Source organism: Carya illinoinensis, chromosome 4 (assembly GCF_018687715.1).
Source record: "Carya illinoinensis cultivar Pawnee chromosome 4, C.illinoinensisPawnee_v1, whole genome shotgun sequence".
Lineage (NCBI taxonomy): Eukaryota > Viridiplantae > Streptophyta > Magnoliopsida > Fagales > Juglandaceae > Carya > Carya illinoinensis.
In genome coordinates this window covers 7,248,778-7,262,840 of record NC_056755.1, presented here as the reverse complement: position 1 = coordinate 7,262,840, position 14,063 = coordinate 7,248,778, and the positions used below count along the sequence as shown (strand labels likewise).

Genomic DNA, 14,063 nt, shown 5'->3' with positions numbered 1-14,063 from the left:
TGTTACGTGAGTAATACTCTGTTACGTGAGTACATGCAGGACTTGAGTCATGGCTCAAGGGACGTGAGCTGCATGCAGGACTGGGTCGTAGCTCAACGTGCAGAAGAGGAATGAAGTGTTGCGAGTTTTACGTTATTTAGCTTCCGCTAATTATGCTGTGTTATTTGGCTCTGTTATTTACATTCTGTTTTACATTTGTTAAGTTTTATTTGTCAGTTGCAGTTTCCTTATATTTCGGTTTGTATTGTTTGTTTTTGCTTATTTAAGCAGCCATCGTTTCAGTAATGGATCATTATTCAAGTTTTAACATTCAAACGTGTGGTACGTTCTCACCCGAAGAGGACAATTGCTTTAGTGTTTATATTTTCTGTGTTGGGACCTATCATATTTTTTCAAAATGACAAAAAGAAAGTCAAGCACGACTTTCTGTATAAGCTAGAGCCTGTCTTCATAAGATCCCGTTTCAGCTTTCTTCTTCAATCGATATTCACACAATGGAGATGGTTCAACAACTCTATATCACACTCTTTTTCACCCTCTTCCTACTCCCTTCCCTGGTTGTTGGAGAGTGCAGTTGTGATACTGGGGATGAAGAGCGTGACAAGGACCAAGCTCTCAAATATAAACTCGTAGCTATTTCTTCCATACTCGTTGCAGGTGCACTTGGAGTTTGTATTCCAATGCTTGGAAAGACTATACCTGCTCTGCGTCCCGAGAAGAACATCTTCTTCATCATTAAGGCCTTTGCCGCCGGTGTGATATTATCCACGGGGTTCATTCACGTACTTCCGGATGCTTTCAAGAACTTGACATCGCCGTGTCTTGCAGAGAATCCGTGGGGGGAATTTCCGTTCACGGGGTTTGTTGCAATGGTGTCCGCCATTGGGACCTTGATGGTCGATGCCTTTGCGACTTCATATTACAGCAAATCTCACTTCCATAACGCTCCACGTGGGACTGGAGCACTCGAGGAGAAGGTCGGTGAGCATGATCAGGAGGATCACATGCCCGTTCATACTCATGCAACTCATGGTCATGCTCACGGTCCGGTGGCTTCTTTGGCTCGGAATTCTGGCTCTTCTGAGCTTTTTCGAAGTCGAGTCATATCGCAGGTAATTTGAGGTTGTGGAGTATTTGACGATCTTTCTGTTCAATTCCCCATTCATATATACATTCAGTTTTTTGTTCACTTAAATGAATTTTTGAGATCTCAGGAATAAGTTTTGTGTGAAAAGGATCTACAAGTTTTCCTTCTCTGTTTTGGTTTAATTTCCCAACTTCTTTTCTGGGTTTCTCGAAAAATTATTGCCTTCATGAGTGTGTTAATAGGACGTTTTTATTTTGGCATTTTTTTTTTTTTTTTTCACATCGAGCCTCTCTAAGAAACGACCCTTCGGACCCACATCTGCAAAGTAAACTCTGTCCCTGCACTGTACCGCAACCTTGGCCAAAAATTAAGTTGTGTCTTCACCAGTTTTCCTCCAAATTAGTGATCCGTTGCGTGTATATATATATATATATATTTATATTTATAAATTCTCTTTTCCAGTTTTTGGCATGAAGAAATATTAGAGTTTGTGTATTTACTTTTGACTAAACTGTAGGTTCTGGAGTTGGGAATTGTGGTGCATTCAGTCATAATAGGAATTTCTCTGGGTGCTTCTGAAAGTCCCAAGACAATAAGGCCGCTTGTAGCTGCTTTAACCTTCCATCAATTTTTTGAGGGCATGGGACTTGGTGGATGCATCTCACAGGTATAAAGCCTGAATAATAATTTTTTTAATTTTTTGCCGGTATAGTAATCATAAACAATTTTCAGTATTGTAACTGGTCTATAAATTCATATAAATATGTCCCTTTTTTCTTTTTTTGTTTCTGCAATTTTAGGCAAACTTCAGGTCCCGAGCTATTGCAATCATGGTGGTATTCTACTCTCTTACAACCCCAGTTGGGATTGCCATCGGAATAGGAATATCTAATGTTTACAATGAGAACAGCTCTAGTGCCCTGATTGTTGAAGGAATTCTTAATGCAGCATCAGCCGGGATCTTAATCTATATGGCACTTGTTGATCTTCTTGCAGCCGATTTTATGAGTTCAAGGATGCAGAGCAGTTTCAAGCTTCAGATAGAGTCGAATGTATCTCTTCTTCTCGGGGCTGGTTGCATGTCTCTCTTGGCTAAATGGGCTTGAAGTTGAGCATTGTGGAATGTTCTTCTGATTCCCAAATGATAGAAAATGTAACTTAATGCTTGTGTTCAAGCTAGTTGAAAAGGTCTTTGACGGAGAAGTGCTACACCACCCCCACAAAGAGATTTCATTAATATAAAATTCATAAATTAAAGTAGTTTCATGCAATTTGTTTGATCCGCTTTACCGTAACAAAAATTTTGCAATATGATGTAATATAGATTAGTCTATATCAATTTGTGAATTTATTTTTATAAAAGTATTTTTCCTTTTCATGTGGAAAAAATTAAAATTTGTGAAGGTTGCTAATAAAATTGCACCCGAAGTGTTTTTGAAAACCAGAAAATAATCATCTTTTGGGATTAAAAACTTGAGAAATCATGCCTTATGCTTCTGCTCCTATAAAGTGCCCTTTGAAGTCTCCAATCCCAATCCAATCATCATAATCAACGTTCCTGCTTCTTAAGCCACTTGCATTTTCCAATTTCCACTCCAATCTTCCACTTGAGCCAAGCACATACACATATGGCACGTACATTATCGAAGTCCTCAAGTTTGGATAAGAATTTAAAGAGATTTTTTTTCTACACAAATATTCACATCTATCCAACGACAGTTTGGCAGTTTATCAGAATTTTCTAGTCTTTCCATTCTAATGGCATCTGGATGATTTCTGTTTCTTACTGTAGATTAAAAATATATATGTCTGGAATCTGCATCAAAAACCTGTTATTACATCCAAGAAAAAAGAAAAAACAATATAAATTAATGAAAATCATTCTTATTAATTGAGAATACAATTACAAATATAATCATCCTCTTGAAGCAGTTCCATGATCTCTCAGATAGTTGGAGGGCTTCCGGTGATAGGCTGTATGATCTTTCTTCGTTTTTTTCTTGAAACCTTTCGACGCAGCTTTCAGCACCATAGTCCATGCCTGTATACGTGACGTATAAAGTATAGCAAGTGAAAGACACCTCAGTAGACTTGAAATTTAAGGAATAAACTAAATGGATTATAATCTTAAGCAGGAAAATTTGGAAAAATCTAATTATAAGCACAACAGCGTATTAATATATGCACAAAACTAATCTAATTAGTTAAAAAGTAGATTTTATTAAAAATAGTACTAAATTAAATTTTAAATATAAATAAATCAATATTGATCCGCCCGTTAATACGCAAGTTTATTTATACGTAATAAAATTCAGAAAATTTAGCACATTGTGGTAAATCATGGTATCTATATAACGGATCGGCTTGAATCAGAGCAAGAACCCAGAAGTAGAAATACCTTTATGGCAGCTGGGTAACATGTGTTCTTCATAGGAGTTGGAGAGAACTCGGACGCCTTTATTTTCTTCTTGTGCTTAATCTTCAGAAGATTGTGGTTGATGTTGAAGGAAGTGGTGCTGATCTTCTTCTTGATGTTGGAAGTGACTTTCTTGAGCTTGTTTTTGTTGCGCAAATCCGTACTCAACTCCAACCCGAATGAGAGCTTTCTTGGTGTCATGAAACTCAATTCAAAGTCCAAGTCCATGGGACTGTAAGCCTTAGTGACCAAAGGGGACCATATCGAGCTCTGAGTATAGTCGAAATCGAAGACCAAGTTGTCGGGAAACTTGCAGAGAAGCCCTTTTGACATCGATGGCTCCAAATACTCAACCACTTTGGTAGTGGCCATAACAAGGCACTCCTCCTCTTCTTCTTCCTCTTCTCCTTTGCGCATGGTCATTTCTGATCTTCTCGGGGATTTTCTGTGAAGTAATTGCGATTGTTTTCAACGGGTTTTTCGCTTTCTCTTTCAGATGATCGAAAGCTAATTCCTTTAGTGGGTTTGGGCATGATTTTTAAGCAGCAGAGGGGGAAGACGGAAGAAAGAACAAGACAGAAAGTTACCGTTACACTCAACCTATGTGCCGGATTTGTCCCTAGTTTTTGAACCGTTTTCTCTGTTCCCCTCGATTTATAATGTTCTCTCGTGATTTTGGTCCGCTTCATTTTCTCATTTTAGTATCGAAATTTACTTTTCTTTTTTTCTTTTTTTGATATTAGAAGGTTTGGAGAGGGGATTGAATCCAAGACCTCTCTTGTAGAAATTGGATATCAAAATTCACTTGAAGTGATGAAATTGCAACAATTTGAATCATTAGCACATGTTCCCTTGCCTGAAAATGCTCCTCCGTTTTATGGGAATGCACCAATATTACCTACTACAACCAACCATACAATTTTCTATAAGCTATGCTTTATAAATTATCATCCCTCCACAATGCTCAACACCCAATTTCCCTTTCCAAAGCCCACCATGCATACCCTCTAACACGCCTAGCCCACCTACCTATTCCCCACTCCCAAATCCACCAGAGTACGAGCCAAGCCCACCTGGTAGCTTCCCTAGGCCCCAAAAAAACATATTCTTAGCCCACCTGATCTAGTTCTTCCATCTCCATCAACACTACAGTATGGTTAAGGATTCGAGAAATAATATATACAAATCTCGTATAAATTTTTATAAAAAAATAATTAAAAAACTCACTTTTTCGATACACATTTTTACCAAAGAGTAAAAAGGGTTCTAGCTAGCATTTCGAGGCTGTTGTGTTTCAAAGCCAACTGTTCCTGAACCGATAGTTCTGGCAAGCTATGGACTATGCCTACGGGTCTGGGTGTAGACTGCAAGTCAATTCAACCCAATGGTTCACCCCACCAACCTGACACTATTTTTGGCTCATGCTTCTTGTACATGCTTTCAACGGCTACTTGCAAAACACAAAGCTAGGTGGAGGCAATTGTGATTTTGGTGGGATTGCCATGCTTGTCACGGTGGATCCAAGTAAGTCAACAATCATTTTTCGAATTAAGAATCAGAATTATCTGGAATATAGACTTCCAAGCACAAAAATAAGCTAGGACAAAGTGTCGGTTTACGTCTTAAAAAATATTTAAATAACATTGCAAGTTTTTTAATAGAAAAATTAAATTATTTACTTATAACATGTTAAAATATTTTTTAATCTCAAATAAGTTAAAAAGTCTATTTACAAAAAATATCATCTCAAATATATTTTTTTAAATAATACGAAATGTAATTCAAATTTTAAAAAAATTATCAATAAATAAAAATATTCATTTAACTTTCAAATAATTATAATTTTTAAACTTTAAATGATATAGTCATAAATTTTAAAAAAAAAATCAAATAATCGTCATTTCTATTTCAAAAAATATTTTTTAAATTTATTTTTAAATAAATATAATATATTTAAAAATATTTTAAATATATTATTATCAAATAATAAATAATTTTTTAACGGTAAAATTTGTTACTTAAATTATATATTTTTCACTGCAATTCTAAGATTGCATAAAGTCAACATTGTCGGAGAACATACACCATATGGACAAATGCAATATTTGGAGGGATGGATAGGCTGTGTGGTACAAGATAAGTTTGTTTTGTGCTACATTTAGAATAATACAAAAATCTGTCAGTTTCCTACTGTCAAAGCTAATCCTATTGATGTTCTATCTAAGCAACTTGAGGATAGGGTTTGGTGGTCTCTCGTTCTTCTGTACATTTTCACCGAATGTCCTCTTTCTTGGATCCAGCGTAAGAGCAAAGTTAACGCGAATGCATGGAGTGTGCTACAGGTAATGCTTTGAAAGAATATGCCAAATTTGGAGCACTCGATGATCAGACGTTGCTCCTTTCTAATTCTGGACAAACCCTCTTTAGGTTTCTGAGCTGCATTACAATTAGAATTTGCTAACACAGTTGGGATGGAAGCATTAATGACTAAATGCATACTTTTTCAGTCCAGTAGAGTAAGTGAAAAAATAGAAAATGTGTATGTCCTACTCAAGGCTGTGTCGTTTCATGTTTTTTTTTTTTTTTTTTGCTTAAAAATTCAAATTCATTGTATGGTGCACTGAAATTCACAATATTATGGCCAAATGGATCTGTCACTGTTCGTGAAGGGTGAAGCTAGGAAAAGTTTTTAAGGGGGCTTGTTGGGTATGTGGAGCCTAGTTCATTACATTGTGGTGGTCCTATTCGAAGACCTAATCTGACAAGAATTCATCCCTATTTTTAATGGATTTTCAATAAGGCAAGGCCATGGAAGTTCAAGACGAAGCGAACATTGACAAGCCATGTGGGTGGTCGGGGGCAAAACCCTAAGAAAAATTGACGACCTTTTTGTGACTCGAAAAATACTAGACAGAAAGTTTGCCCAACGTTAAATTTGCTCAATGTTCATGTCAAAAATCGCACTAACGAAATTTAAGTAGAGAACTTGCTCAAAACTCATTCAAATGAATAAAGCAATAGTTGTGAAATTAGTATTTCTTCCATACAACCATATAATTATATTTATTATAAATAGTATGGTCGAGATGAATAGTATAATTCACTTTAAAGTATTTTTTTTATTCCTCAAAATAATAATAAAAAAATACTCTGCAGCTCCCTAAATGTAACCACGATTATGAAACCATATAAATCTTTGTATCCCATCATCAATTTCTTGTTTCACTTAATTTACTTTTCTTGCATCGTTTTTCACAACAGTACTAAAGTAGGCAACCCACTCAAATTCATGAGAAAGACGAAGCTACACACACACGAACAAAAGAGAGGCAGGCGACTTCAGAAACACAGGCACCAGCTGATCTCCACTTATAGAAGAACCAAATTAAGGCCTAAAATGGAAAAAGAAAAAGGAAAAAATAATACCTTTATGATACATTGTATTCAGGAAATGCGTTTTTTTCATTAACAGATAGCTATTCATTTTAATTGTTCAGTAATGAGAAGTCAATGCCCATGCATGCATTCCCACAGCATAGTATAGAGAGAGAGAGAGAGGAAAAGTTACAGATTTTGACACCACCATTGAGGTCGGTAGGAATGATGTGCTTGTCCTTGCCCGTTATAGTGGAAGCCTTTCACAATATATGGAGAGAGAGAGAGAGAGAGAGAGAGAGAGAGAGAGAGAGAGAGAGCGAGACCTTAACTACCACATATAGAATCTAAGATGTGAAAAATAGGGACTCAACCTGAACTAATTTCACAAAGAAGTGAGACATTATTTATCAACAATTATTGATCAACAGTCGGGAAAGAAATAAACCTCATTGAAGCTGCTTAGATTTCCATCGAAGTTGTCAAGAGTTTAATATGTATGTAACTCTCAAGTACGTACTACTCTCTATTCTTATGTACAGATAAGTACTTGACATGAGTGGTTTCTACTTTCTATGGTTGGGCATCTCTGTCTTGTTTGTTTGCAATTCGGGGACCATGCAGCAAGTGGTTTTTATGGTTTCTATGGGCAGATCAGCGCTATTTAACTGATCCATATGTTGCTTTCTGTTCTTGCTTTTGTTTTCTTTTTCTTTTTTCTTTTACGTGTTCATGGAGCCGATCGATCGAGCGTGCCAGCTGCGTCTATATCATCTGCAAACTTCTGATATATATTCAGGTAAAGATTTTAAAAAGCTTTTTAAAACTATACACATGTATATATATATCTTCTTTTTTCTTAAGAAAAATGGGAACACTTTCCTTTTCTATTTTCTCTCAAAGGGAAATTTATGTGAAATCCAAATTAAGAAAAGATGTAATATCAAAAAAACTATTATACACTATATTATTAATTTATTATTATGAAAAATACTTTAACCATAAAATATAAAAGTTATCTCATAAACTGAAGTGATTTTATGTGGTTCATCAGATTATAAAATTATTTTTATCGTATAATAAATATAACAGATCATATGAAACCATATCAATTTATAAAATTATTTTTATATAATTATTTTTATGACTATAGCGATCATCTATTATTATTATTATTATTATTATTATTATTCATAATCCTTCTTGTTGTTTTAGGTAAAACATGAAAATAATATATAAAAGATCTCAATATCAAATTGATGATAAATCACTTCTAAATTATTTGCTTGGCCGACAGCTTCATAGCTAGGGAGGGAGTCGTCCAGTAGTCGATTCAAAGAAAAGGCTTTTTTTACTCTAATATTATTATGTACAGTTATAAAATATATAAATATTATATAATTATTTTAAAAAAAATAAAAATTTTAATTAAAAAATTAATTCTTTATATAAATTTTATATTAATTTATTTTTTTAAAAAAATTATATAATACTCACACAACCACAATTATAAATATTATTTCTCTTCTCTTTATCCGATTGGTAAAGTTTGAGAGTACGTAATTTGTCCTCTTACTGGGTTTTTTAATAGCCTGAAAATGTGTGTTTTTCTAGTGGATGAGGAGTCACATGCGAGTATAATGACCACATTCACGGGTGCTACATGGCGCCACTACCTGATAAAAATGTCCTCTGCTACAAAACCGCGTTTCCTTGATTCCCTCGCAAGTCTCTAATTTTTGGCACAACAAAGCTGTACCAAATCCAACTTGATTGACAATCCAAGGAAGAATACAACAACAACATGGTGACCGCCCTCCAATGCAAACAGAAGGACAAAAGACCCCACAAATGAAAAATACTACAACTGCTACTACACTCTCTACTGCATGCTATGATCATCGATTGTCTATAAAGAAGGCTAAGACATCCATATGCAGACCAGCTTGAACACTGAAACATCATCCGGTGTTGGAGTGTTGGGTTTTTGAAGAAGTAGATGGGGAATTTTGCTCTCCCTAATCTCTTAGTTCTCCTTCTGAACTTGGGTACTTTGCTTGCTTCTCTTGCTTTACCCTACTGTCCTCCTCCAGAGTACCCACCAAAATTCCCACCCAAACACCCTCCCCACGTAAAGCCACCCTTCCCACCAAAGTATCCCCCCTATGTTAAGCCACCACACCCACCCAAGCCGCCTGTAAAACCACCCCAGCCGCCACATTTCAAGCCTCCACAGCCTCCCAAGCCTCCTGTAAAACCACCCCATCCGCCACATGGCAAGCCACCACATCCACCCAAGCCACCTGGTGTAAAGCCACCATATACACCAAAACCTCCAGTTACACCCAAGCCTCCTGTCTATCCCCCCTACGTACCCAAACCGCCGGTAAAACCACCGCAGCCGCCGCACGTTAAGCCCCCACATCCACCCAAGCCACCTGCGGTAAAGCCACCATATACACCAAAACCTCCAGTTACACCCAAGCCTCCTGTCTATCCCCCCTACGTACCCAAACCGCCGGTAAAACCACCGCAGCCGCCGCACGTTAAGCCCCCACTTCCACCCAAGCCTCCTGTAAAACCACCCCATCCACCACATGTCAAGCCACCACATCCCCCAAAGCCACCTGCGGTAAAGCCACCATACATACCAAAACCTCCAGTTACACCCAAGCCTCCTGTCTATCCCCCCTACGTACCCAAACCACCGGTAAAACCACCACATCCGCCGCACGTTAAGCCCCCACATCCACCCAAGCATCCTGTAAAGCCACCCCACCCGCCGTATGTTAAGCCGCCGCATCCACCCAAGCCACCTGCTGTAAAGCCACCCTATATTCCAAAGCCGCCAGTTACCCCCAAGCCTCCTGTCAATCCTCCATATGTACCCAAGCCTCCTGTCAATCCTCCATATGTACCCAAGCCTCCTGTCTATCCTCCATATGTACCCAGTCCTCCTGTCTATCCCCCCTATGTACCCAGGCCTCCTGTCTATCCTCCATATGTACCCAGGCCTCCGATCTATCCGCCGGTCGTGCCCAAGCCTCCCATTGTTTATCCACCACCTTATGTGCCCCAACCCCCGCCGCCGGTTGTGACTCCTCCTGTTATTCCCAGTCCTCCCATCGTATATCCACCAGTGCCAGTAGTGCCAAAGCCACCGCCGCCGCCGCCGCCAGTTGTGACTCCTGTTATTCCCAGTCCTCCCGTTGTATACCCACCAGTACCAGTAGTGCCAAGGCCACCACCGTTGCGGCCACCAGTTCCAGTGGTGCCACAGCCGCCGCCACCAGTGGTTCCCGTGCCTCCAGTTGTTCCTAACCCTCCTCCGACCGAGACGCCATGTCCTCCTCCCCCACCTCCACCGGCACAAGGCACATGCCCCGTTGACACTCTAAAGCTGGGAGCATGCGTAGACGTGTTAGGCGGCCTTGTGCACATAGGGATTGGCAGTAGTGCTAAGGACACATGTTGTCCAGTGCTGCAAGGTCTGTTGGATTTGGATGCCGCTGTCTGCCTTTGCACCACCATTAAGGCTAAGCTTCTAAATATCAGTATCATCATTCCTATTGCTCTTGAGGTCCTCATTGATTGTGGCAAGACTCCACCTTCAGGGTTCAAATGTACCGCCTAAGGTACTAATCTATTTTTTCTTTCTAATTTTTTTTTTTAATTGTACTTCTTTTAGCTAGTGTTCTTTTTCTGTGTCGTGGTTGACGATTTGATAGTCATGTTTTGTTCAATGTTTGCAGAATGCGGTATTGCATGTGTGATCACTTCGGAAGAAAATAACGAGAGATGAAGTTCTTTTTACAGAACTTGTGTTAATGTTTCGTTCATCGCATGGTGTATCAAATGATTCAAATCGATACGCTGTGGGTACAATATCCATGTTTTAGATTAATAATGTTCATGTATTGTGTTTTCCCCCCCTGCATTTTACATGCCCCAAAAAAAATGTTGTATTTAGTTTTATACGCTTCTGCAGTTTTTGAATGAGAACTTCAATTTCGTAAAGTTGATGAGAATCTTTCTGTCCCACTGGCGCGCAGTGGCACACACATTCACAGTTTCTCTGTATCTGCGACTCCACGAGAACCCCTAGTCTTTTTTCGCTGCACTGGGAAGCATGCAGTCGGTGGCCTCGTGGCTCGTACTATCTGTGAGTTCACGTGACTATCTGTTTCTGACTAGTAATGCTAGATAGACGATAAAGTACTTCCGCTCAGTGTTTTTGAAAAATAATTTAGGAAAATGACAGAGCACTATCAAATGTGTAGCTCATTTGTATAAATATATATTTTTTTAATAATTAAGAAAGTAATTATTATTAAATTTATATTTTTTATTTTTTTAATATTTAAAAATTATAATTCCATGTCTATCCATACTTTCTACATACTTTTTAAGAACTTCACTCATATAATTAGTTGCATTATTTTTTATATAAAATTATTATTTAGTAAAGTGTATAAATTAGAGTACATAAAACTGATTGTATAGTAGAATTCAATAAAAAAAATTCATTTATATTACTGTATATATTTGGTGAGTATATTTAATAATTACTCTACCATCGTCCAATGATTAATTATTAAATTATTTTATATAAATTTTATATTTATTAATTTATTTTAAGTAAATACATGAAATTTATAAATTATAAGAATGTAAATATGAATTTTTGGCTTGCATACGAAATCATTATGATAGCTCGTGGACTTTCAATTAATTTTGGGATTTTATTCGGTTTGGCACTTTAAAATTTTTATTTTAAATTTAAAATTTTTATCTTATCATTGTAATTTTTTCAAATCTCAATATAAAATATAATAAATAATTTAATTTTTTTAATTTTAAAATAATAATAATATTAAAATATAATACCTTATCTTAAAATTTAAAATTTTTATCTTACTATCAAACCCAACCGAAAAGCAAGAGGCAAAGACCGTCTTTGGAGAGTAAAGTAATCTCGTATTATTTTATTATTTATAAATAATTTATTATTATTTAAAATCACTTCAACGTATGCATGTTACTGTCGCACAGTAATTAGTGATGGAGGGCTTGGGGACAATATTAAAAAACGTACGTACCCGCGCGTATATGCATGGTTTCGAAGAGAAAAAACAATATTAAAAAAATGTCATACTCAGACGTAGGAGTAGTAGTACTTCACTTTGACTATCGTGGGGACAATCCTTCAATTTTCCTCGTGTAAATTAAAGCTCATCCGACAAACATGCAGCGAATATCTTTGTTTGGTGCAAGCATCTAGCTGTTTGTCACTTGCGTACCCAACGGATCTCCAAGCCGAACATGTGCATGTGCATGTTTATATGGTAGTACTATTACTTGTGCTATGGGTTTATCGATTGCTACACATCACTTGTGAGAGTCTGTGACAATTAATTTCGCTCTCGTCTCACTGTATAAACGTGTTACTTTTCATTTCTCTTAGGTCGTCTTATTTATAATTAAATAAGAAAGTTAAGAAATTATTGATAGATAATGCTATTTTGGCTAGAGGTTAACACTCATTTCTCGTTTCTTTTATAAAACGAGATGAGATAAAAGTTGAAAATTAAATAAAATATTATTAAAATATATTTTTTTAATATTATTATTATTTTAAGATTTAAAAAATTAAATTATTTATTTTATTTTATATATAAATTTAAAAATTTTGTAACTATTAAATAAGATGTATTGTGACCCTCGTTTGTTTTCACATATGAGATAAGATGAGTTAAGATTAAAATTAAAAGTTAAATAAAATATTATTAGAATATATTTTTTAATATTAATTTTATTTTGAGATTTGAAAAAATTGAGTTGTTTATTTTATTTTGTGTAGAAATGTTTTAAAAAAAATTATAATAATTAAATGAAATGAAATGAGATAGGTTGCGAAAAAAAAAAATGATTTAGATCATTTCGAATTGTTTGAGTCTAACAATATCTCTATGTAGTCACTGAAAATAATTAGGTCGTCCGAAAATATAGATAACGTTGATGTCACTAAACTTGTCTCAGATCAATGTCCATAATATATATATATATATATAGCAGCTACTTCTTCACCCAAGATCGAAGTACAAAGTTTGTGGGAAGCTCCCCCTGATCGTTTATAGACCTTGGTCTGCATTCCTCATCACCCTTAATCGCTAGCTACAATGAGATGAATCCCGCCTTGTAAGTCGGTTTTTGTTACCACCCTGCGTCTATGACGAACGTCGAACAACGTGAATTGAGCTGTCGTGCCGTATCTTGGACGCACTGCCTATCCAAGTCTCTAAATCCCTGCATGCACCCAACATCACTTATCGATGCATGCAATCTACTCCTTGCTCTTCTTCTGATCATGTCACACCAGAAGGCATTCCATCGAACTTCTTTCCCGTATTAAAAACTCAAGCGTATTTGATGATATATCTGATAATTTTTTTTTTTTTGTTGAATGTTCCTACCCCACCTAGTATTGAATGTTTGGTATATTGTTCCCCATGTATCTTTAAACCCTTTTATTTCAATAAAGGCAATAAAAAGCTATGCAGAACACAATCATCACTGTACAACTTGACGAGATTATAAATGAGTCGAGCACTCGAGCTTCAGGCCAGATGGGTGTGAAACTTAATTTTACGCCGGCCAATAAACAAATGCCACATATGCATTCCCAAAAGAATTGAAATGCACCTGCATACATCCCAAAACCTCTCCCTCTCCTTCTTTCTTTCCTTCTCCCTTCCACATTTGCACTTGATGCCGACGGAAGCCCCCCCCCCCCCCAAAAAAAAAGGAAAAAAAAAAAAAACGTAACCATAACAAGGACAGCCGCTACCAAGAAAATTAATCGGAATAATTGGAAAACCCTTGGTCAAACGACTATTTGGCTCCGCACTAGTAATTCAACAGGTTCAAAGCAATAATGAACCATAACAATGGGGATTGAATCAAAGAACTAAAAACTAGACATATATAACGAAGAAAAAAGAAAGAAAGAGGAGTTAACCAAGAAAAAAGGATGTGCCATTAGTGTCCTTGGAATTTGGTTCGTTTTCCCACTCACTTTATCCTCACCTTTCCCTCTCTTTTGTTTTATGTTAATTGTTCTGATTTCAGTTTGATAGGAAATGGGGGTTTTTAATCATCTGGTATCAGAGCATTAATAATCTTTAC

The 14,063-nt window shown here is 36.6% G+C and overlaps 3 protein-coding genes across 6 annotated transcripts; 2 read left to right on the top strand and 1 right to left on the bottom strand.

Moving 5' to 3' along the window:
* Positions 1-327: 327 nt before the first annotated feature.
* LOC122307527 (zinc transporter 5-like) lies at positions 328-2,358 on the top strand. Its single transcript, XM_043120448.1, has 3 exons — positions 328-1,112; positions 1,605-1,754; positions 1,888-2,358. Exons 1-3 carry the CDS (start codon positions 495-497, stop codon positions 2,191-2,193), a joined length of 1,074 nt encoding a protein of 357 aa, XP_042976382.1. The 5' UTR covers positions 328-494; the 3' UTR covers positions 2,194-2,358.
* A 456-nt stretch (positions 2,359-2,814) lies between these two features.
* LOC122307529 lies at positions 2,815-4,157 on the bottom strand. Its single transcript, XM_043120450.1, has 2 exons — positions 3,486-4,157; positions 2,815-3,128 (listed from the first exon to the last, which is right to left on the bottom strand). Exons 1-2 carry the CDS (start codon positions 3,924-3,926, stop codon positions 3,003-3,005), a joined length of 567 nt encoding a protein of 188 aa, XP_042976384.1. The 5' UTR covers positions 3,927-4,157; the 3' UTR covers positions 2,815-3,002.
* A 4,568-nt stretch (positions 4,158-8,725) lies between these two features.
* On the top strand, positions 8,726-10,895 carry LOC122307216 (36.4 kDa proline-rich protein-like). 4 transcript variants are annotated; one of them, XM_043119946.1, is made up of 3 exons: positions 8,726-10,141; positions 10,172-10,513; positions 10,631-10,895. In XM_043119946.1, exons 1-2 carry the CDS (start codon positions 8,878-8,880, stop codon positions 10,510-10,512), a joined length of 1,605 nt encoding a protein of 534 aa, XP_042975880.1. In that variant the 5' UTR covers positions 8,726-8,877; the 3' UTR covers position 10,513; positions 10,631-10,895. The 4 variants fall into 4 exon arrangements, with proteins under 4 accessions (XP_042975880.1, XP_042975879.1, XP_042975881.1 ...); XM_043119947.1 differs by having other exon boundaries at positions 8,735-9,301; positions 9,437-10,513; XM_043119945.1 differs by having other exon boundaries at positions 8,731-10,513; positions 10,607-10,895.
* Positions 10,896-14,063: the final 3,168 nt, after the last annotated feature.